General features: G+C 46.6%; 1 protein-coding gene across 1 annotated transcript in view; it reads right to left on the bottom strand.

Annotated features, from left to right (window-relative positions):
• The window catches only part of SPATA13 (spermatogenesis associated 13), a 96,344-nt gene that overhangs the window by 8,351 nt on the left and 65,477 nt on the right, over positions 1–22,516 (bottom strand). Inside the window, exons 4-9 of the mRNA XM_054718755.1 lie at positions 11,359–11,495; positions 9,895–10,074; positions 9,394–9,579; positions 7,696–7,875; positions 5,542–5,774; positions 418–547 (exon numbers count right to left, since the gene is read on the bottom strand). Of these exons, the coding sequence (XP_054574730.1) occupies positions 418–547; positions 5,542–5,774; positions 7,696–7,875; positions 9,394–9,579; positions 9,895–10,074; positions 11,359–11,495 (1,046 nt within the window). The remainder of the gene's footprint in view (positions 1–417; positions 548–5,541; positions 5,775–7,695; positions 7,876–9,393; positions 9,580–9,894; positions 10,075–11,358; positions 11,496–22,516) is intronic.

Here is a 22,516-nt window from a genome sequence, read left to right as displayed (position 1 = left end):
GGCAGCGGCACTGGAGTGTCGAGTGTCAAGCTTGGCCCCAGGAAGCTCCTTCCCCGGAACCACACCCCACATCTCAGGTCCAGTGCGAGAGCCCAGCTGCGTCTGTGAGCATCTGTGCAGTGAAAGCTGTGAGCCGGGACCCAGATGTCACGGACAGGCCTTTTCTCGGTTTATTCTGTGCATCTGTTAGCAAGATGTGTCCTAAGGTGCTGGTCTTTGGCTTTGCACCATTTCAGCGTATGAACATTTCATAGGAATGCGCTAATTCCGGACAGCAAGGGAACGCTGTGGACCATTAAGCCATGAGTATAAAGTATCAATCATAGGACATCAAAGTCTGTCATTAAACTAGATCAGAGGTAGGGGAGGGTGTGAGTGGTGATGTATGATGTGATGTGGGGGGTGGTATCCACTCACCTCCCAGCCTACGATGGATACTTGCCAACGCGCTATCTTGTCTATACTCTCCAGCTTGCGTTTGCGCTCATTGATCAAACAGGCTACGTTTTTCATGGCCTCGTAGGCTGCCTTTATATTGTTGTAATCACTGAAAAGTGAGAGGTGAATTTTAACCTTATGACAGGCTACTCAACAAAATAATACACTCCTTCCCCAATCTGTATATTAATAGTCTAGACAACATGGCATTTAAACAGCAGCATTGTTCCCTTTTTCTTGTTCCTCCATGAATAGGCTATAGTCTGCATAGGTTAAGGGAGCTGACCAACGCAATCCAGAATTCTTTGGAATAAGAATGTTGTCCTCATTTCCCAGAAATTACCATGAATGAAAGTAAATGCCACAAGAAATGTCTTAATCATTGTGACAATGAATGATTTTCATTAATAAAGAAAGGGCAGTCTGTGATTGCTTTGGTTCTGATATAGCAAGTTGGCTACAGAAAGTACTTTAACAATCACTAATCATTTTCAAGAGTAATAATTTGCTCTGAGTCCCATCTTTCAAGGTGTTCAGGAAAGGACACCAGAGGACACAGCCACAGAAGGTTGACCTAATGAGTTATGTAAATGCCAATGCGGCATTTACTTCATCAACAGATCTTCATTTCTGGTGCTTTCCATATGCTACAGTCAAATCAAACTAAAATGCTGCCCCAGCAGACTCCTGCTCCCAGGGCCTCTAAAACTATCCTACCTAATAAAAGAGTAATATGCAAATTGACCGCACTTTTGCTACGCCCAAGCCACGCCCACCAGCCAATCAGGGTGAGTATGCAAATTAACCCAACCAAGATGTCGGTTAATTTGCATACGCTGAGGGAGGGAGGAGTGAAGACTGAAGACAGCATAAAAGGAAGAGGGAGGGAAAATGGAAAGCAAGGCGGCTGCTGGAGGGAAAGCGGTGGCGGCACGTGCGGCTGCAGAGGCGGGCGGCGGCAGTGGGCGCAGTGGGTCGGGGCGCGCAGCGGCTGCAGCGGTGCACGTGGCCATGGAGGTGGTGGTGGTGGTGGCGGCCGCAGGCGCGGTGGGTGGGCGGGGCAGAGCCCTGCCCGCCGCAGCGGGAGAGGTTGGGGGGGCGGGAGAGGTGGCGGTGGTGGGAAGGAAGCCCACAGGAAGTCTTGCAGGAATCTTCCTGCAAAATGGGCCCCTCGTAGGTAATAAAAGAACTAAAACTGGAGTTCTAATCCACACACAGGCTAAGAGATGTCCGCTATTGGAAACTTTCACATCCAAGTTTTGCTCAGCATTAATAACTTGGGGATATGTAAATCAATTGTCCAGTGGATGAGCTGAATTTTTTACTTTCTAGCACTTTCCTGTGTCTTACAGGGCAGGCAGAGCCTATGGACTCAGTCGGACAGAATTAGAGTCCTTCTGCAAAGCCCAGAAAAAAGCCTTGGAAGCAGGTTCTATTGTTTCTTTACCAAACACAAGGAAATGCAGCTCCCAGGAAGTCTCTGGCCATCTGCCCAGAAGGAAGACCTGCTGTCTCAGACAGGCGATTCACACAGCAGAGCAGAGGAAGAAGAGAAATGATTCAAGGGGCTGCCAAAATCCTGGAGCACAGTGCCCAGAGAGCTCTCCAGCAAGGAAGAAAGCGGCAAGATAATTGTTTTCTTCTGCAAGTTTTCCTTTTATTTTATACTAGAGGCCCGGTGCACGAAATTCGTGCACGGGTGTGTGTGTGTGTGTGTGTATGTGTGTGTGTGTGTGTGTGTGTGTGTGTCTCAGCCCAACCTGCACCCTCTCCAATCTGGGACCCCATAGGATCGGGCCTAAACAGGCAGTCGGACATCCCTTTCACAATCTAGGACTGCTGGCTCCCAACTACTCGCCTGCCTGCCTTCCTGATTGCCCCTAACCGCTATGCCTGCCAGCCTGATCACCCCCTAACCACTTCCCTGACAGCCCCTGATACCCCGGTCACCCCCAAATGCCCTCCCTTGCATATTCCCTTTATTAGATAGGGTTTTTTTCTTTAGCATATTGGACAGTCCTAACTGTTTTGGCTCAGCGGATGGATGAAGCATTGGCCTGCAGAATCAAGGGTCCCAGGTTCGATTCTGGTCAAGGGCATGTACCTTGGTTGGGGGCACATACCCAGTGGGGAGTGTGCAGGAGGCAGCTGATCAATGTTTCTCTCTCATAGATGTTTCTAGCTCTCTATCCCTTTCCCTTCCTCTCTGTAAAAAATCAATAAAATATATATTATAAAAAAAAGAAACATTTAAGATTCCTCCATATCTGCCTGGCTGGTGTGACTCAATGGTTGGGACCCCAGGCTGCCACCGCTGGCAGGGGATGGGGCCCTGGCCAGGCTGAGACCCCAGCCCAGGCTGCTGCCTCAGCCCAGCCAAGCTGAGACCCCTGCCCAGGCTGCCATCTCAGCCTGGCTGTGGATAGCCCGGTGGGTGAGTGTGGCTCCAGCCCAGGCTGCCTTCACTGGCCTGAAGATAGCTTGGTGGGGGTGCACCGCCCTGCCGCTGCTGCTGGCTGGGTGATCATGCAGTTGGGTGCCCGGCCCTGCAGGAATGAGACCCCAGCCCAAGCTGTCCTCATGGCCAAGGGATCCTGCGGCTTGGGTGCCAGGCCCTGCAGGTCTGAGATCCCAGCCCAAGCTGTCCTCATGGCCAGGGGATCCTGCGGCTTGGGTGCGGGGCCCTGGCGGTCTGAGACCCCAGCCCAAGCTGTCCTAGCGGCCTGAGACCCCAGCCCAAACCCGCGCGGCTTGAGAGCCATCGCGCAGCTTGGGGGCGAGGCCTGGCGGCCTGAGACCCCCAGCCCAAACCTGTGTGGCTTGCGAGCCATCGCGCGGCTTGGGGGCGTGGCCCTGGCGGCCTGAGACCCCAAAAAAAAACAACAAAAAACAGTGCTAATGCTTATGGGCGTAGCGGAGTGATGGTTAATTTGCATATTTTTATTTTGTTTAAAAAAAACAAAAACAAAAAACAGTGTAATTTAAAAAACATTTTTTGTTTTGTTTCTCTTAAGACAAAGAAATGGGCTTTATGTCATTTCCTTTAAAATGATTAAGAAAAACAAAACAAAACAGACCAAATCTGCAATTTCCTTATAGTGAACATTAACTGCTAAAAGGTGATGTGTGAACTTTTGGCCACAGCTTTCCCATCTTGGAATCTAATCTGCTTGCCTGGGTCTTTGCTTCTTATTTATTAATTTCTCATCATGATGCATTTTTATTCTTTTTAAAAATTTTCTTCAAATTTGTAATTCTGCTGATTTTATTTTCTTTCCAAACTTTTCTGACTTTTCCATCAAAAAGAGAAAATACATAGCTCTTTCAATAAACTCCCTTCTCTTAGTTTGGTAGTCCTAACTCTTTAAATACTGATATCTAGGATTAATTGTTCAGTGACCAGTGGCAGAGTGGGCAAAGAATGATTCTGGGCACCCTGCAGGGCCAGGCACTGCCCTGGAGAATGTGATTGCTTCCGAACAATAGTTGTTAAAACCCAAAACAGTTGTGGTTTGCTCCAGCAGATTTCCTCACCATCCTTTCCCCCGGACCCTTCCCACTAACATTCTTCCAGGTTGTTCTCTCCAGGGCTGCGGGTGCAGTGAGAGCTGTGTGCTGGTGACACAGGTGTCACGGGCAGGTTTGACTCTGGTCTGGAACAGTAAGCTGTATCCTAAAACCTTGCCTGCAATGGTTGTGTCCCCACTGGCATTTCAGTTCTGCCCTGGTGAGAACATAGCAATGACCCAACTGCTGCCACCTAAAGGCACCAAACAGGCCAGGCGGGTGTTGCTGTGGTGACATGGCCATGGAAAATGGATGTGCTCATTACCGAATGGGTGACATCGTACACATAAGCACAGCAAGATTACACCTTACTCTGTGCTGCAGGAAAATGTTGAGTTGCTATTAAGTAAGCAATGGAGAACTTTTGGCTCCCCCAGAGCTTAGGCAAAGTAAGCCCTAAGGGAAGATGGAGAGTGCAGGCAGCCAATCACGTGAAACCCTGTGCTGGAAGGAGAGGAAATGGGGTGGAAGGAATCTGAATCAGAGCAGGCTCCAGGGCTGGGCCAGAAAGGGCCGAGAGCCAACCAGGACCTCTGTGAAATGTGCCTCCCAAGTGGACTCCACACGCTACCCTAGGCCTTGAGATTCCCTATTTTTTATAGCTCAAATTTTTCTATGTCCTCACCCCTTCTACAGAATAACATTTGTTGGCAGTAAATAACACTGCTCTAAGGGTGAGTTAATGGGAAGCAACTAAAGTAGTACAGGAGAGAAAAGAAGTATTTCTTACACTGTATTCAATTGGTCTATTTCTTTTTAAAAATTGTCTTTATTAATGACTGAGTAGCTACAAAAGAGTATTTATAAAATATATGCCAATGATAGGACCAACAACACAATAAAAATCCCCATGTGCACAGAATACAGTATAAGAAATATTATTTTATTAAAAATTGATTTAGAGAGAGAGCGGAAGCAGGTGGGGAGGGGTAGGGGAGAGGGAAGGAGAGAGAAAGAGAGAGTAAGAGAGAAACAACCATTTGTTGTTCTACTTATTTATACATTCATTGGTTGATTCTTGTGTGTCCTGACTGGGGATTGAACCTGCAACCCTGACATATTGGGACGATGCTCTAACCAACTGAACTACCCAGCCAGGGCCCAAATCGTATTTATTTATTTATTTGCAGACTGTTAAAACCATAAACTATATATTTTTTTAAAAAAAATGTTTTTATTGATTTTGGAGAGAGAGATGAAGGGAGAGGGAGAGAAAAAGAGAGAAACATCAATCAGCTACCTCCTGCACATACCCTACTGGAGACTTAGCCCACAACCTGGGCTTTTACCCTGACTGGGAACTGAACTGGTGACCTTTTGGTGTAAGGGACGGTACTTGACTAACTAAGCCACACCAGACAGGGCTATTTTTTGATATCTCTAGGAATGGATATTCTGGAGCCTCCATACCCTATTTCAGAAGTAACAAAAGCCTGACACCTGAGCCCTCTGTCACTGCCATCCTGGGAAGCTCGGGAGAGCTGAAGGCCTCAGCATGTGGTGGAGAGATGGGCGTTGCCCGGTGGCCTCTCTCACCTGTGCTCCTGCGTGGTGTACTTGAGCAGCTCGGCCAGCTGCAGGGGGTACTTGCAGATCTTCTGCACGGGTGTGAGCAGGAAGCCGTCAATGGCGATGTCGATCATCTGCTGCAGCAGGCGGCAGGCCTCGAAGAAGTGCCGGTACCTGCTCTGCTTCATCAGGCTGGACAGCTCCGCGCAGGCCCCCGGGTGGTTGTTACAGTACTCGGAATAGATAGCGAAGCCCTCTTGCTGGGAAGAGGAAAGCACAGCGTCATCAGGCTATGGGGGGCTGTGGGCTGAGACAAGGACAAGCCTGTGTGAGGGGGCATCCCTGGGAGGAGGGAGAGGGTGCCCCAAGTCCTTCTGCAGCGTTTTTCCCACCTGGGCAAGAAGCCCAAATCTTCTCTGTGGTAAGGGGCCATCTCCAGAGGGTTCTTATCTCCTGGGGGTGCAGGGAGAGGCTGCTCTAGGACTCAGAGCCCTGGTCCCCTTCCAGGCAGCCTCCCACAGACCCTGAAATGGTGAGTCATAGGTGCACTGGGCTTCCCCAGAGAACAGCGCCCTCTACTGTCGCTCTCCTCACCCCAGCTCTGATCTAAGAGAAGAAGGTGCTGTTCTTACGCCCAACTAGCTCCCTCCTCATCCGCTTTACTTTCCCTTTAAACTCCTTGACCAAGAGGTGAGGATTCAAAGCTACCGCCTTCTCACTGCGATATCCCACCACTTGGCTCCCACACACATTGCCCACCCACCTCCAAGGCAAGCCCTGCGCTCACTTCCTTTCTCCCTGGGTCACTTCCAGGCTGCAGCCATCCTGCTGGCTTCTCCATGATGCCTGCCCTTCTCCCAGACTCTGCAGAGCCACTTGGCGCTGCTCCACCCGCCCTCCCTGCACACTCCCGGGAGCAGGCTTGCTGGCTCGGTTCTCGGGCCTCTGCTTCCCACTCCAGGTGTCTCCTCACCACTGCCAGGCTTCACAGTCACAAACATCGACCTGCCCAGAGCAGGTTCCTTTCCGGCCATCTCCACTCCAACGTTTATACACAGGCGTGCTCCAACTCAACACCCACAACCAAACCCCTGCTGCCCTAAAGGCAGGCTTTCCTAACCCACCTGCTAATTCTTTCAGACTCAAAACCCTGCGAGTGGTTCTGACTGCTGCTTTCTTTGTTACCTATGACCAGTCTTGTCAGTTTGTCCTCAATGAGTCTGTCTCTCTGTTTCCACTGCCATCACCTTGCCCAGGCCCAGAAGCAGCAACCCCTCTGCTCCTCAGCTGAACTCTCCTGTCTCCAGGCGAGATCCACCCACTGGGGCTTCGTCCTGCTTGGGCGCTGCCGCCTCTGCAGCCTGCCCTTCCGTGACGCCAAGCTTCTCTTAACCCCCATGGACCTTCTACTCTGGCCAAACGTCTTTTACAAAGTCCCAGACAGGCCCAGTGCTCTCATGGGCTCGACCTTCCCACGTGCATTTCCCCCACAGCATTGTTTTCAGCTATTTGAAAGCAACCACCTCGGGGACCTGCTCCACACCACTGCCTCTACGAAGCTACTGGCCCCGCACCCAGCCTGTGCTGCAAGGAGGTGGTGGTGGTTGTCATTGCTGTTGATTCAGAATCTTCTTCCTCTGAAATCTTTTGGTATTAAATAGTGGCAGTCAATCATCAGTTATATGATCAGCTCGTGCCATCATCACGAGACTGGCCTGAGCATTTACACGGGTCACAAGCCTGGGTCCCAGAGCCACAGGCCTCAGTCTGTCTTCCCACCTGCCACTTACTAATGTGTGACCCTGGGTCAGTTACCCTATGGGCTTCAGATTCCTCATCTGTACAATGAGGACAATAATATACCTCCCTCACAGCAGTACAGGGGCTAATACAAGAAGATCCTGAAAACAGTGCTTAACATATAATAAGACAATTAATAGGTCTTATGAAAAATTACACCAAACTGCATAAAAGTGGGAAGATCTTAAAAAAATGGACTTAATATATTTAGCTAAAGATTAACCATATAAACTAAACAACTTACTTTACAAGTGACAGCTCCATTCTATGGGACATTAATCTAGCAAACAAAGAAACAAAAAGGACTCCTATTTTTAATGAAGAAACACTGCAAAATTATTTAACCAGATGTTATTAATAAAGAAGTAACAGGTGACATACATGTTGAAGAAAGCAGGATCCTATTTCACTTAAATGAGGCTCCTCTTTATTGTACTGTTTCTCAAGGTCTTTCAGGAACTTCCTTTGGAATTTATAAATATCTTCAATGTTTCCAAAAATGGTGGCTAGCTGTGCAACAGTGAACATTCCCGTGTGCTTGCGACACTGTCGAATATAGCCCTGCAAAAGGGAACATACACTTTTAAAAACGAATTTGGAAATTCATAGAAATTATTTCTTTGAATAATACAGTATTTTGCATCCAAAGCCATTGTTTTGGAGCAGATTTTAATTACAGGAAATTACTTTAACATCTATGGGTCTCTGTTAGGAGAATCCTACTTCCATGACTACAATGTGTCATGTTTTAAAAACAAAAGGAAAGAGAAAAGATGTATGTGGCTGGATTTATCATTTAAGAAGCCATATCCAGTTTCTACATTATATTCATGAAACAGGTTGCTCGGTTTCAAATACTAGCTCAAAAATTGGCCTTGTTATATTTTTTCTAAACTCTTCAGATTGCTGACTCTATTTTACAACCAGGAAGACTTGTTAGAAACTACTAATTATGCACCCTGTTTGTACTATGGCTTAGGTAAGGAGTTAGTGAAGTAGGAAGGAAAGGCCATAAATATATGTAATAATTATTCCCAAATTAACATCATGTAATTATAGGCTAGACTGACTCTATGGTAAAATCCCACCACGGACTAGTTGGAATGAATTTCAACAGAAAGACAATGTAAAGGTTCAGGGTACAGGCTCTGGGCAGACTGCCTGGTTTAAATCCCAACCCCGCCACTTAACTTTTCCACGCCCGTTTCCTCACCTGTACACGGGCTAAGACCGAGTGAGAGTAAAATGAGTTAACCCAGGTAGAGAGGGGTGGCACATAGTCAATGCTCAACAATTATTAGCAATTACTTTCATCTTCATAGAATGTCACTTTAAAGAAACTCCCTTAGCCATGTATCCCTACTGAACAGGGCGGCACAAACAAAACATTGGTACATCTGCATCTGGCCAGTTAATCCAGTTACAGATGTGCGGCTGTCTCACTTCAGCTTGTCTTCAGGGATGAACGTCCCAGCCGAATTAAGAGCGCAGGGGCAGCACTCGCAGCAGGACAGTCTGGTATAATGCTCACACAAAACCCACAAAAACAAACAATGCCACGGGAGGAATAAAATGTATCACGCAGCAGAACTACCATGATGCTGTGGAATATAGCTTTGGCTTTCACTAGTGTCTTGTTTGCTTTTCTACATCTAAATGACTCAGCATCTCGCCTGTGAGACAGTGTTAGAGGCAGTGGGCTGTACAACGCCAAACCTTTGAATCTTTGTCAAGTTAAGTGGGGTTCACTGACAGGTGTTGCCTTCTCTGACAGGCACTAGCTCTGAACAGTCTCAGGGTTCAGTGCTGAAAGAGACCGTGGCGCAGGGCCCCAAAAGAGACCTGGCTGCAACAGCCGGGCGGGTGGCCACGACGCTCACCACTGATGCTCACCGAGGTAGACGCGTACGTAATGAGTGAGCGGTGTGTTCAGGAGCCAGAGGCATAGGAGGAGGTGAGGAGGAATGAGGGCTCTAAAAAATATGTGCATAGGAGGGTGTGACTGGGAACAGAAGAGAGCCAGGCGGGCATATCATAGTCATGTGACCACCTCAGTGAGGCCACATGTCTGGCGCCTACCTCACAGATGTCCTTGAGGTGCTTGATGTACACCCGCTCGGTGTTCATGATCTCCTGGATGACGTTGGTCCGCATCTGCTGCTTGCTCTCAGCGTGTTTGTGGCGGGTCTTGCCAGCATCCTCCTGCTGCTCCTCGCCCTGCGTGCTGCTGGAATTCTCCGACAGCTCTTCCTGATTGACACGCAGCTGCAGTGCACACACAGGGACGGGGGGGGTTGGGAGAGGTGGCACCGGCACAGGCAGGGGCCCCCCATGGCTTCTGATCCTCGCCTGTCTTATGCACTTGGCAGAGCCGCATGGCGCCAGTGGCTCAAAACACAGCAGCAGTGCCAAGCAACTAGTTACCTTGGTTAAAAGTTTTCCTTTGACCCAGTTGAATTTCTAGGTTTGATTGAAACAATTATAAAAAACTGAATCTGTACCAAGAGTGAGTTTGGCCTGAACCATTCTACCTGCCGCTCCCCAGGGACAGGTGTGAGGGGTGAGGGGGCCAACACCTACCCTGACAAAGCTTGCCGGGAACCAGGCTTCCTTCTCCTCACTCCGGCCCCACCACCAGTCCTTGTTAGAGGCTTCCAGAACCTGGATGACATCTCCTGCCTTGAAGCCCAGTTCCTGGTCATCCATGGTCACGTGGTCCCACAGGGCTTCTGCACAGACCACACTGCCATCACTGATCAGCTGAAATGGAGACATGCAGGCGTGCTTAGTGCGAAAGTCAGGTGGGCAGAATGGGCGGGCGGGGTCTGTGTGATGTCTCAGGGTGAGATGCACATCTCCTAGTTCTCATTTGTATATGCCAACCTTTGGGTCAGTACTTACTGATTGTTACACAAAATGAACAAAGAAAAACATATTAGGGAAAAGAGAATTAGGCGAGCCTCTCTCACATGATCTTAAAGCCCAAATCCACTTTTTTTAAAAAAAAGTATAAATAGCTCACTTATCTGTAGATCAGTTAACTAACAAATCTGAATATCTCGAATATACACGGAGAAATGCTTTCTGAGCTGCCAAGCAAGATGTCGCCGAGCGGAGCCCCCGAAGGTCACGCACGGGGCTTAACGGCAAGACCCTCGGCTTCACTCAGAACTCAGCATTCACACTTCACTCACAATTTGAAAGCACTTTATAGTTTACTGCAGCCAAAGAGAACACAGAACGCTCTCCGTCTACAGCTCACAAAGAAAGGGGAGAACAGGCGCAGCTCCTGTGAGTCCAGTGCAGGTGCAGAGGACGGCAGCCGCTTGGCTCCCGGGGCACCCTCACCGCCTGCTCACGGAGGCGCCAAGAACTCCAAAGCTAGCGGTGCCTTCTAGAACGACTGCTGTGAAAAAGGCTAAAGATGCAGACTGGTAGAAGGTGCAGAGAGAACTATGTGGCTCATGCCAGCTCTGCCATTTACCAGCAAGTAATTTAGCCTCTTACTTTCAGAGTGTTTATTATACTATGGACGGTAACTGTAACATTTACCTCTTAGATCGGCTGTGAGATTTATGATAAAGGGAGAGCTTGTCAGAATGAACGGCCGCCCAAGCTAATGACTGCTGCTCTTATCACATAAAGGGAGGAACTTCATCACATAAATTGTCCTTGAAAATGCCAGAAACTGTTTGTCTAGTCAAAGTTCTAGGTTTTAGAACATGCAATAAGAAATAATCAGCCCTAACCAGCTTGGCTCAGTGGATAGAGCGTCAGCCTGCGGACTGAAGGGTCCTAGGTTCAATTCCGGTCAAGGGCATGTACCTTGGTTGCGGGCACATCCCCTGTAGGGGGTGTGCAGGAGGCAGCTGATTGATGTTTCTCTCTCATGGATGTTTCTAACTCTCTATTCCTCTCCTGTCCTCTCTATAAAAAAAAAATCAATAAAATACATATTAAAAAAATAATCAGAGAGCAAAGTCTGAAGTGATGCTGGCCCTGGTATCGGGTGTTCACCACTGGTCACATGTGGGATCCCAGTACCTCGTTGATGGCCAGCTGCTCCCCGCCTGGCTGCAGGTATCTGGGGTTGGCCTGACAGAGGTCTTCATAGCTGTAGTCCTCCTCGCTGCCGTTGTCGTCCACTAAGGCACAGGACTCAGTACCGCCATCTGAAGAAACTTAAAAAAAAGTGATGGCATAGTTTAAAAGACACAGCTAACAAACATTTTTAAATGACAAAATCATTAGAAAGTTTCTACTGATCTATTTAATCCAGAAGTAGCAGTTGATGCTAAAAAGGGCTGGGATTAAGCGACACATTAGGTAGGAAGGGGAACAATTCAGAGAGCATTGCCAATGTTAACATAGTGTTATTTCATGAGCTAGGATACTGCGTGAACTAGGTGTGATTTAGTTGGAAATTTGTGCTGGAAATATAGTGTTTCTAAGTAACATGTTGATAAAGCTTGAGAAGTAAAAGAAATAAAAAATATAATCATTTTTTAAAAAAGTATTTTGTTTCCATTTTTTACCTGTAAGGCAGTAGCACTACTAAAATCGAATGGTCCCAGTAGTATCATTAAGTGAAAACATGTAGCCATTTTTACTAGTTTTTCACATGGGAACTCACACTATCAGAATTAGGAATTTACCAAAAAAAGAGAAAGACCTTTTAACGATGGGTATAATGTTTTAGATTAACCACCTTGGTATTCAGATTTTCTTTCTTGGGACAGTGGCCTATTCTGGCCAAGGCTAACCTGTCATCAAGCAAAGGGAATTTAAATAATAACAGAACATCCTGGTGAAGAGGACAGGAAAGGTTTCATGGAACGAAACGTGGCCAGATCCGATGCAACAGCAGCACATCTAACGAGAGACGAGCCTGGAAGAGCAAGCTGGGCTGGGAGCACACTGCCTGTCGGGGCTTTGAGAGCCAGTGCTGGCCATGGGCAGCTCTTTCAGGCTGAGTGTGGGAGTGACAGGTTTAGAGTCACAGGGCCGGGTTTGAACTCTGGCCCTGCCCCTCTGCAGGCAGGCGGCCCTAACCAAGCAATTTAATCTCTCTGAGCTTTGTTGTAAAAAGTATTTTCTTTCTTTTTAAGAGAATCAAGTGAGATTATGTGTGTCAAGCTCCTAGCAAATTCACTAAAGAGAGTTATTGTGGTGATGGCAGCAAGCGTGGCAGGAGCAGGGCTGGTGGGGCAGAAGCCGGATCCGAAATGGCCAAGGGAAATAAAACTCAGAACACGGTGGGCAGGTTGAGCAGTGGGAGGGAGCTGTCTGCCCTTGTTTTCATCAAGGACTTACGATTCTGAATTTCTAATAACGGGGACTACTTTCTAAACAGAACAACTTTCTTTAAAAATAATTATTTTTAAAATCCTCACCCGAGGATATGTTCTTATTGATTTAAGAGAGAGAGGAAGGGAGAGAAACATCAACCGGCTACCTCACGTAGGCACCTCACAGGGGATCAAACCCACAATATAGTACGTGCCCTGACGGAGTCCAACCTGTCACTTTTCGGTATATGGGATGATGCTCCAACCAACTGAGCTCCAGGGCAGAACAACTTTCTTGTTTTTAATGGCATCTTTTCTATTATTTATGTTGTACTGAGCCCTCAAAATCTGATGGGCATTTTACATTTGCAGCCAAGCCCAGCCCATCTGGACCGGCCACATTTCAGGTGCTCTGCACGCGCGGCCAGCCCCTGCCCATGCCCCGAGCTCTGCATCCCAGGCCCTCACAGCTTTCCTCCTTCCCCATCACTTCAGCTATGCTATCGTGAACAACTTTTTAAAAGCAATACGCTTTGTAAACAGAGACTAGAATTCTTACTAGAATGCTTACTGGAATTCTTACAGCAAATTGAAAAAGAATTGCAACAATGCAGGGTAATAAACGTGAAAACAAGCTCTATGAATGTATTTCTAGCGCTGGATTGTTAAGTTTTCTTCGCGGAACAGACAGGACAAACGATGATGTCGAGAGACACGCGTAGCACACAAAGTGCAATGGTGGGAAGGAAGACGGCCAGTGCAGCCCGCAAGCTGGACCCACTCTTTCCTAGTGCCCGGCCTCTGGGCTCACGCTCTGGACAGAACACTTCTTGGCAATGCCCAAGCCAGGTCTCTCCAAGGGCCCATGCCTTACATGTGCTTTCGCACAGCCTGGGGTGCTCCTCTGCACCTGGAAACCCCACACCCCAGCTGCAGTCACTCCCCTTCAGAGCTGCTCCCAGTCCTCCTTCTGCAGCAGCACCACATGGTGAAGCACAGCCTGCCATTCGCATGTCTGTGTCCCAGTTAGGCTAACGGCGGTCTGTTTACAGTGAGGACGGTCTGGATATTGGGCAGTCAGTGAATTTGGGATGTGCTGATGACTAAGCAGCTGAGTTGGAGGACAGGAGGGTGCTGGGCTCGGACCACATGGTGCCTGGCACCCTCCTGCACCCCACTCTCTCCTCCCTGCTCCCAGCCCGTCTCACTCAGGAAAGACCAGGGCCTGTGTCTGAGAGGTAAAAGTGAAAGTGAGCTGCCTCAGGGAGGAAGAAATTGCAGTGAACAAATGTTCCTGAACTTGACCACAAAGCCAAGAAGCAGATGAAAGCTCTCCAGACACCTGGCACTGCCTTCTAGACGCCAGCTTGCTTGCTGACACACTGAGAGGCAGCACCTGGCCCCCGGCACTGCTGATGGGCCAGGTGAGGGGACTGCAGGCAGGTGGGCAGCAGAGCCAGCTGTGTGTGTGTGTGTGTGTGTGTGTGTGTGTGTGTGTGTGTGTGTGTGTTTCTCTCTCTCTCTCTCTCTCTCTCTCTCTCTGGGGAGAAATTTAGGCCACCCTGTCTGAGAAGGGCGTGTGAGCCTGGACAGGGCACAGTGCCTTCTACCTCCTATGCTGTGGTGGGTGCTTGCCGGCAGAGAACACAGGGCCACCTGGTCTAGTGCACTTTCCTGGTGTGTGTTTGGGTGAGAGTGGGAGAAGGTGTTGAAGAAGCAAATTATAAAGTTTTTCGAAGACAAACAAGTGTGTCTTAGACTACAGAGGAGATAACACTAAAGCTGAGTCTTATCTACCCGGAGTCCTTGGAGCAGCTGCCCAGACTATCATCCTACAATGAGGCTGGTCCCGGGTGAGGAGGGTACACATAAACCGCTGGGCTGTATGGGGCCCAGAGTGGCAGGAACCCCCAGCTTTAGCAAGCGCTGATCTACACAGCCTGGCTCCAATGGCATGGCTCCTCATGACATGTCAGCTGCAGCTGGCCCAAAGAAGTAAAGCTCAGAAAAATGAAAGCATCTGGGTCTCTCACCCACAGCAAAGCCCTGAAAATGACACTTTCTCCCTCAGAGACCCATTGAACAGTGTTTTCCTAAGGAGACTTCCTTATCATTGGATCTGGCTATTGCTGGGATAATCAGTAAAGGAGAATAAAAGCCAGCAGTGATAATGTACCAATCCACAATTTACAAGTTTAATGAAAAAAGGACACCACTGAAAAACAGGCTAAACCTTTACAGGAGGTACTGGAAGAAAGTTCTCTGTAAACAGATTTGGACTTCATATATTGAATAATCTCTGAGTTGCTATTATAAACACTTAGAAAAATGGCTTGGGCTGAGGTGCTTCCTAAAATTACAACAGTGAATGTTTCAACACAGATTAGTAATCCACTGAGCACTGAAGAAACTGGAGGGTTCTAAGTGCTCAGGGAAAGCTGGTGGGCAGGAGGCCCAGGGTGGGAGAGATGCGATGTGCACAAGGGAAAGGCTATGGAATTTTGACTGAATACCTGGGAAATCATCCTAGCTTTATGAACTTCCCAGCAAAATGACCTTGGGCAAATCACTTATCCTTTCCCAACTTCACTTTTCCCATCTGTAAAATGGGAGTAAGTTTAAATTTTATCTCTTTAGAGGTCATTCTTTTTCTTCTGCCTTTCACATCCCAGGTCCAACTCATCAGCAAATCCTGCCTCTCCCTTCAGAATGTGTCCAGAATCCAGCCACTTCTCACCACTCTCCCACTACTCAAGCCTCATTCACCTCGTTGGGTCACCCCAGCAATGCCTTACTGTTCTCCCTGCTGCTGCCCCTGTTCCCATACCATAATTCTCATCAAAGCAGCCAGAATGATCATGCTAATCCATTCAGAGGTTGGACCATTCACTCCATCTCCCACCACTCTCACTCAGCTCTGGCCCTGATGGTGCCTGCTTCACATACCAGGCAGCCTCCGTCAGGGCCTCCCATTCCCTGTACCAACACCTTCTCCCAAGCACACAAACGCTCAGCAAGTCCTCCCCTGACCATCACATTTAAAACTGCAATCCTCAACCCCACCCACTCCTCTTTCCTGGTTTATTTTTCTCCATTGCATTGATCACCATCTAATATATTGTGTTCGTTATCTGTCTCCCCCAACTAAATGTAAACTACATAAAGATAGTGATTTTTGTCTGCTTTGTTTTTTTGTTTGTTTTTAGCTTCACCAGAGGATAAGCTTTAACTGTTCTAGAGAGGAGGGAGAAAAAGAAATATTGATTGTCTGCCTCCTGCACATACCCTGACAGGGATCAAACCCTCAATCAGGTATGTGTCATGACTGGGAATCGAACCTGCAACCTTTTGGTGCTTTGGGTATATGGGACGATGTCCCCATCAACTGAGCCACCTGGCCAGGGTTGTCTGCTTTGTTCTTAATGGTACTCCTAATGCCTAAACCACTGCCTGGCACACACAAGTACAGTAAGTGTTTATTGGATAGATGTCCAGATGGCCAGATGGAAAAACAGCATATGAACTAATAGCAGCGCTTTGTGGTCAAATTAACCTGGCTTCAAATAATCATGTTGCACAAATTCTTTTTACTTTTTTTTTCTTTTTGTAATCTTGAGTCCTTTGTCAAGTTCCTTTCTCAGGTTTTTTAACCTGTCGAATGTGGATAATAATGCCCACCTCACAGGGTTATTTGTAAATTCTCTATTAGTAATTGTTATTTGTTTGTTGTGAGCCACAAATGAAATGATTCTATATAATAATAGAGGAATATGCAAATTGTCCATTACTCTGTAACGTCACGACCTATTGTGGGGAGGCTGCCTGCACGTGCTCTGCGTTGCTCTGGAGAGGGGGCGGAAGCAGGGAGGTGCCTGGAGGAGGCAGGACCATCCTGTGGCGGGAGGGCGGGGGTGAGAGCCTATAGCACCCCCTCACCAGTCCTTCGCCACCCACCACTGGCTCTCAGAGTGCCCCGCCACCCACCTGCCAGGGGAAGGAGCACAGCGCAGCAGGCGGGAGGCTTCCATGCTCTCCTCTGGTGCCATGACGGGGCGGAGCCGCTGCGTTACTCCGGAGACAAGCAGAAGCAGGGAGGTACCCGGAGAAGGTGGGACCAGCCCGAGGCGACTCGAGGGACTAAGGGCAGGGCTTAAAACAGCCAGAGAAGGCCAGAGGGGTCAGGGGCTGGGCCAGGCGCACTGGAGCTCTGCGTGGAGAGGTTCGGGTGTCAAGGCAGGGCGGGGCCGTGCGATTTCACGCGCTGGGCTCCTAGTGATCTATAAAAGCACTGAAAAAAACTTTAAAGAAATGCAAGACTATTTCATTGTTTTAAGCCTTTTTGCATGACTCAAGCTCATATAATCCTCATGACTCTACTCCGAGGAGGGTACTATTTGTTTCTCCATTTACAGACAAGTAGACCGAAATCCCAATACCACACGGCTGTGTGCAGAGACTCCAAGCCCACGTCATCTAACTCCTGCCCACTGGGCGCCACTGCCTCTTCTAATATAGTACTAACTCTGCTACTATTGAGAAGGCAAAAGCTAACTAGACAAATATTAAGAAGAGCTTAGTTCCCCAAATCTAGCACTTCTACATCATTGTGGATAGTAGTAAATTCACTGGTCCTCTGCTCCTTTTACTAACCTTTTCTTTCTACTCCTGATCCCTGTCTCCAGCTGGGTCTGCAAGGATCTCATCAACTCCTGTTGTATCCTTTGCCTTCATGACCTTAACTCCGTGGTCGGCAAACTGCGGCTCGCGAGCCACATGCGGCTCTTTGGCCCCTTGAGTGTGGCTCTTCCACAAAATACCACGGCCTGGGCGAATCTATTTTGAAGAAGTGGCGTTAGAAGAAGTTTAAGTTAAAAAATTTGGCTCTCAAAAGAAATTTCAATCATTATACTGTTGATATTTGGCTCTGTTGACTAATGAGTTTGCCGACCATTGCCTTAACTATTTCATAACTTTATAAGACCCCTCTCCATTGATAATTCCTTGAATCCCTGCCTGTAATTTAGTGAACTTTACGGAGCTGGATTTTTCAGTGTCTGGTGTCTCGCTGGGAGGGGCCTCCGAGCTACATTTGGACACTATGTGCTCATCGCATAGTTTGCTCTCATTCCCCACACTCACTGTCTTCACGTGGGTTTCCTTTCTGAGACTACAACCTCCTCCAAGGAAGGGCAGTCTTTTTATACTTGCATCCCCGGCGCTGAGCATAATACCTGACATATAGAAGGCACTCAATGAATCTTTTTCAACTGAACTGCAAACTGCTGACGGGGAAACTGAGGTTCCAAGGAGCTTATTTATCTGGGCTACACAAGTGCTGGGTCCGAGGCAGGATGCACACCTAGGTCTCCCTGCCTCCCATTAAGGACTTAACAACTTCTAGCAGAAAACCCTCCTCCTGTCTCCATAGCCCCCGCCCCCACCCTAAGCCACCCTACACGTTACTTCCAAAGGTAAGCCTCATAAAACAGTGGTTTCATCATTTTCACAAGAAACTACACAGCAGTTATCCATTGCATCATGACAAAATTCTTCTTTGGTATTTCAAAGCCCTCTGTAGCCTACTTAAACAATCTTTATCTCCCACTGGGTGCCAATCTTCCACTGGGCAATCCCCTTCACCACGGCCCAAACCACAGTCCTGCTCACCGCTTCCTCATGCCTCATGTCACTCTTCACATGGATGTAGAACCACTAACTTCAATGGCTTCAAAATCTTCAACTATAGATCAGAGTTAATAATGATGACTTTAATGAAATTTTACATGATGTAGAGCTACTAAAATTCTCAAAATGTACTTCAGCAAAATTAGGGAAAATATATTCTCAAAATACAAGAGTAAATTTTTTTCATTCCTTCTTTCTATTGTGGTAAAAAAAAAAACAATACACACACACACACACACACACACACACACAAAACCCATAACATTAAAATTAACCATTTGAACGATTTTTAAGTATACAGTTTGTAGTGTTATTCACATTGTTGTATGACAGATCTCTAGAACTGAAACTTTATACCCATTAAACACTAATTCTCCCTCCTTTGTCCCCATTCCCTGGCAAACACCTTTCTCCTTTCTTTTTCTATAAATCTGGCTAACTAGTTACTCCATATGAGTAGAATCATACAGTCTTTATCCCTTTTGTATCTGGCTTATTTCACTTAATATACTCAAGGTGCTTCCACATGGTCAAATGTATCAGAATTTCCTTGGTCAAGTGTATCAGAATTTCCTTCTTTTTTAAGGAATGATATTCTATTGTACGCATGTACCATGTTTTCTTTATCCATTCATCTGTTGATGGATGTCTGTGCTGCTTCCACCTCTTGGTTACTGTGAATAATGCTGCTATGAACATGGGTGTGCACCCATCTCTTCAAGATCTTGCTTTGAATTCTTTTGGATATATATCCAGAAGTGGGAATACTGAATCAAATAGTAATTCTATTTTCAACTTTTGGAGGAATACCCACACTGTTTTCCATTATGGCTGCACCATTCTATATTCTCACCAACAGTGCACAGGGTTCCAATTTCTCTGCACTCTCACCAACTGTATTATTACTTGTATTGAATAAACCAGTGTGGAAAAGCCATTTTGAAAATGACCCTGTGAAAGACCCCGAATAGCTGAAGCAATTTTGAGAAAGAAAAAAAAGTTGGAGGAATCACAATACCAGATATCAAGTTATACTACAAAGCCACCGTAAACAAAACAGCCTGGTACTGGCACAAGAACAGGCATATAAATCAGTGGAACAGAACAGAGAACCCAGAAATTGACCCAAGCCGTTACACTCAATTAATATTTGACAAAGGAGGCAAGAGCATACAAAGGAGTCAAGAGTATCTCTTCAATAAATGGTGTTGGGAAAATTGGACAGATACATGCAAAAAATAAAAAAATGAAACTAGACCACCAACTTACACCATACACAAGAATAAACTCAAAATGGCTAAAAGACCTTAAGTTGTGAAACCATAAAAATCCTAGAAGAAACCATAGGCAGCAAAATCTCAGACATCTCTCATAGCAATATGTTTACAGATACATCTCCTGGGGCAAAGGAAACTAAGAAGAAAATAAACAAATGGGACCACATCAAAATAAAAAGCTTCTGCACAACAAAAGAAACCATCAACAAATGTAAAGGGAGCCCACTGTATGGGAGAACATATTTGGCAATGATACATCTGATGAAGGGTTAATATCCAAAATATATAAGAAACTCGTACAACTTAACAGAAGGAAGACAAGCAATCCAATTTGAAATATGGGAAAAGGACCTAAATAGACACTTCTCCAAAGAGGACATACAGATGGCCAAGAGACATATGAAAAAAATGCTCAAAGTCATTGATCATCAGAGAGATGCAAATGAAAAAAAAATGAGGTATCACCTCACACCTGTCAGATTAGCTACCATCAACAAATCAACAAATGACAAGTGCTGGTGAGGATGTAGAGAAAGGGAACCCTAGTACACTGCTGGTGGGAATGCAGACTGGTGCAGCCATTATGGAAAACAATATGGAATTACCTAAAAAAATTAAATATAGAACTTCCATTTGACATAGTGATCCCACTTCTAGGAATATATCCTATGAAACCCAAAGCACCAATTAGAAAGAATGTATGCACCCCTATGTTCATAGCAGCACAATTTACAATAGCTAAGATCTGGAAACAACCCAAGTGCCCATAGATGAGTATACAAAAAAGCTGTGGTACATTTATACCATGGAATACTATGCAGCATGGAGGGACCTGGAGAGTATCATGCTAAGTGAAATGAGTCAGTCAGAGAAAGACAAATATCACATGATCTCACTCATATGTGGAATCTAAGTAACAAAATGAACTGATGAACAGAGTGGATCCAGAGACATGGAAGCATGAAACAGAGTGAGGAATCTCAGAGGGAAAGCAGGGGAGGGTGGGTGGGAGATAATCAACCAAAGACCTTGTATGCACATGTGTATAACCCATGGACATAGACTATAGCGTTCTGAAGGCTTGGGGCACAGGGGAAGAACTGGAGGGGGTCAATGGTGGGGGAAAAAGGAACATATGCAATACTTTCAATAATAAAGAATTATTGGGGTGATGGGGGCTTGCCCGGGGTGGGAATGGCTCGGCGGGGGGAGGGAGGGAGTGTCAATTGGGAAAAGGGAGACATATGTAAAACTTTATAAACAAAAATAAACAAAATGTAAAAAAGTTAACAAAATAATAAAGAATTATTGTTGAAAGTATTACAAAGTATATATTATATATTTTGGAAAAAATAAGAAAATGACCCTGCAAACATGGAGCAAAGACTATTGCAAACTGAAATCACGTTTACAACTCCAAATTCCTAGACATAATGATAAGAGGGTAGACAAGCTGTAGTCAAGCCCAGTGAGAACATCTTTTATCATCTAAAAGTTCTGCATATGGATTTTTAGCACATACTTCTGGCTATGGACAGTTCTGAGACAATGTACCTTTTCCATAGATAGGTATATATGTATAAACTAGAGGCCTGGTACATGAATTCGTGCATGGGTGGGGCCTGGCCAGCCTGCCTCAATGCGGGCCAATCGGGGCTGGGCTGATGGGAGGAGGGGCCACGGGAAGTTGGGGGGGCCCGATTAGGGCCTGATCGGACCAGTTGGCCCCTGCAGTGCACATCATAGCGACAGGTCATTCTGTCGTTCCGGTTGCTTGGCTTTTAAATATATAGATATTCTAAATTTGTAAAAAGTGAATTTTTAACATTCCTATTTAGTCATCATAGTTAACAGTATTCCAGAAGGGCTGCCATGTCGGGTCTCCTAGACACTGTATTTGGGCACCTTCTTTGTGTGGCACCATTTATCCTACTAGCCTCCTGCTCCACACAGTTCTATCTTAAGATTCAGCCCTCAGTTCTCCTCTCACCTCCAAGCTCAGTGTTTTTCATTACTCCCCAAATGACCTGATCACTTCCCAGGCTGCAGGCAGCAGCATGAGCAGGTGTCCACCCACATTTCCAGCCCTGGAGAGAAATGCCGATCCAGAGAAGATAGGCCCGTCTTTCAGTCAGTAGCACTGTTGCAAATACAATTGGAGATTGTTTATGTCTTTAAACATGCCAGCAATAAACAGCTTCCACAACTCCTCAGAAAACTTACGACATCCTTCTGTCTGAACTGAGATTGTACATTTATTTGTGAAGGGATGAAACTTGACAACTGATTATGAAGGTGAATTTTTATGACAGGAAATATCAAATATCACCAACAATGGACAACTATTGTACAACACGTGCCAAAGGATAAGGACTTCCTATAGGAGTTATGCCCATAGAAAAAACAGGCCCTCAGCTCAGGTCCTGGTGGGAGATTTTCTCAGGACATACAACAGGTCTCTTTGCTGTTTGGTTTATTTTTGCTCATTTTAAGGGCTTTTGTTCAGAGACAAAATTTCAAAAGCACTGGACTTCAAAGCCCTTGTTTTGGGCCCCAGGGAGGCGAGCTGGAAGAGGCCCTGACCTCCCTGAGGCTCTACGCCACTGTCTCACCTGTCTCATGTGGCGGGGTAGGTGTGGAAGGGTTTTGTAAAATAAAAGGAAGGTAAGAACTGGATTTCACAACCAGGCAGTTGGCAGGAAGGCAATATGGACACTGGCTATTTTCATGAAGGGCCCAGGCCATCTCCAACACTAATGACCTCAGAGCAGCACTCTCCCCAGCCCTGCAGTTCCTCCATGGGGATTTCCCTCACTAAATCTAGACAGACTGCAGGGAAATTCCCACACTTAGAATAATCTGTTAAAAACATGTCTTTCTTTTAGAAAACCTGCTGACAGACTTCCTCAAGTTTGAGATAAGCCATTCATTCTCGCTTCCCATCTTCAAACG

The sequence above is a fragment of the Eptesicus fuscus genome, chromosome 7 (genome assembly GCF_027574615.1).
Source record: "Eptesicus fuscus isolate TK198812 chromosome 7, DD_ASM_mEF_20220401, whole genome shotgun sequence".
Taxonomy (NCBI): Eukaryota; Metazoa; Chordata; class Mammalia; order Chiroptera; family Vespertilionidae; genus Eptesicus; species Eptesicus fuscus.
Note: the sequence above shows the minus strand (reverse complement) of the source record. Positions and strands in the feature narration are given on the sequence as shown.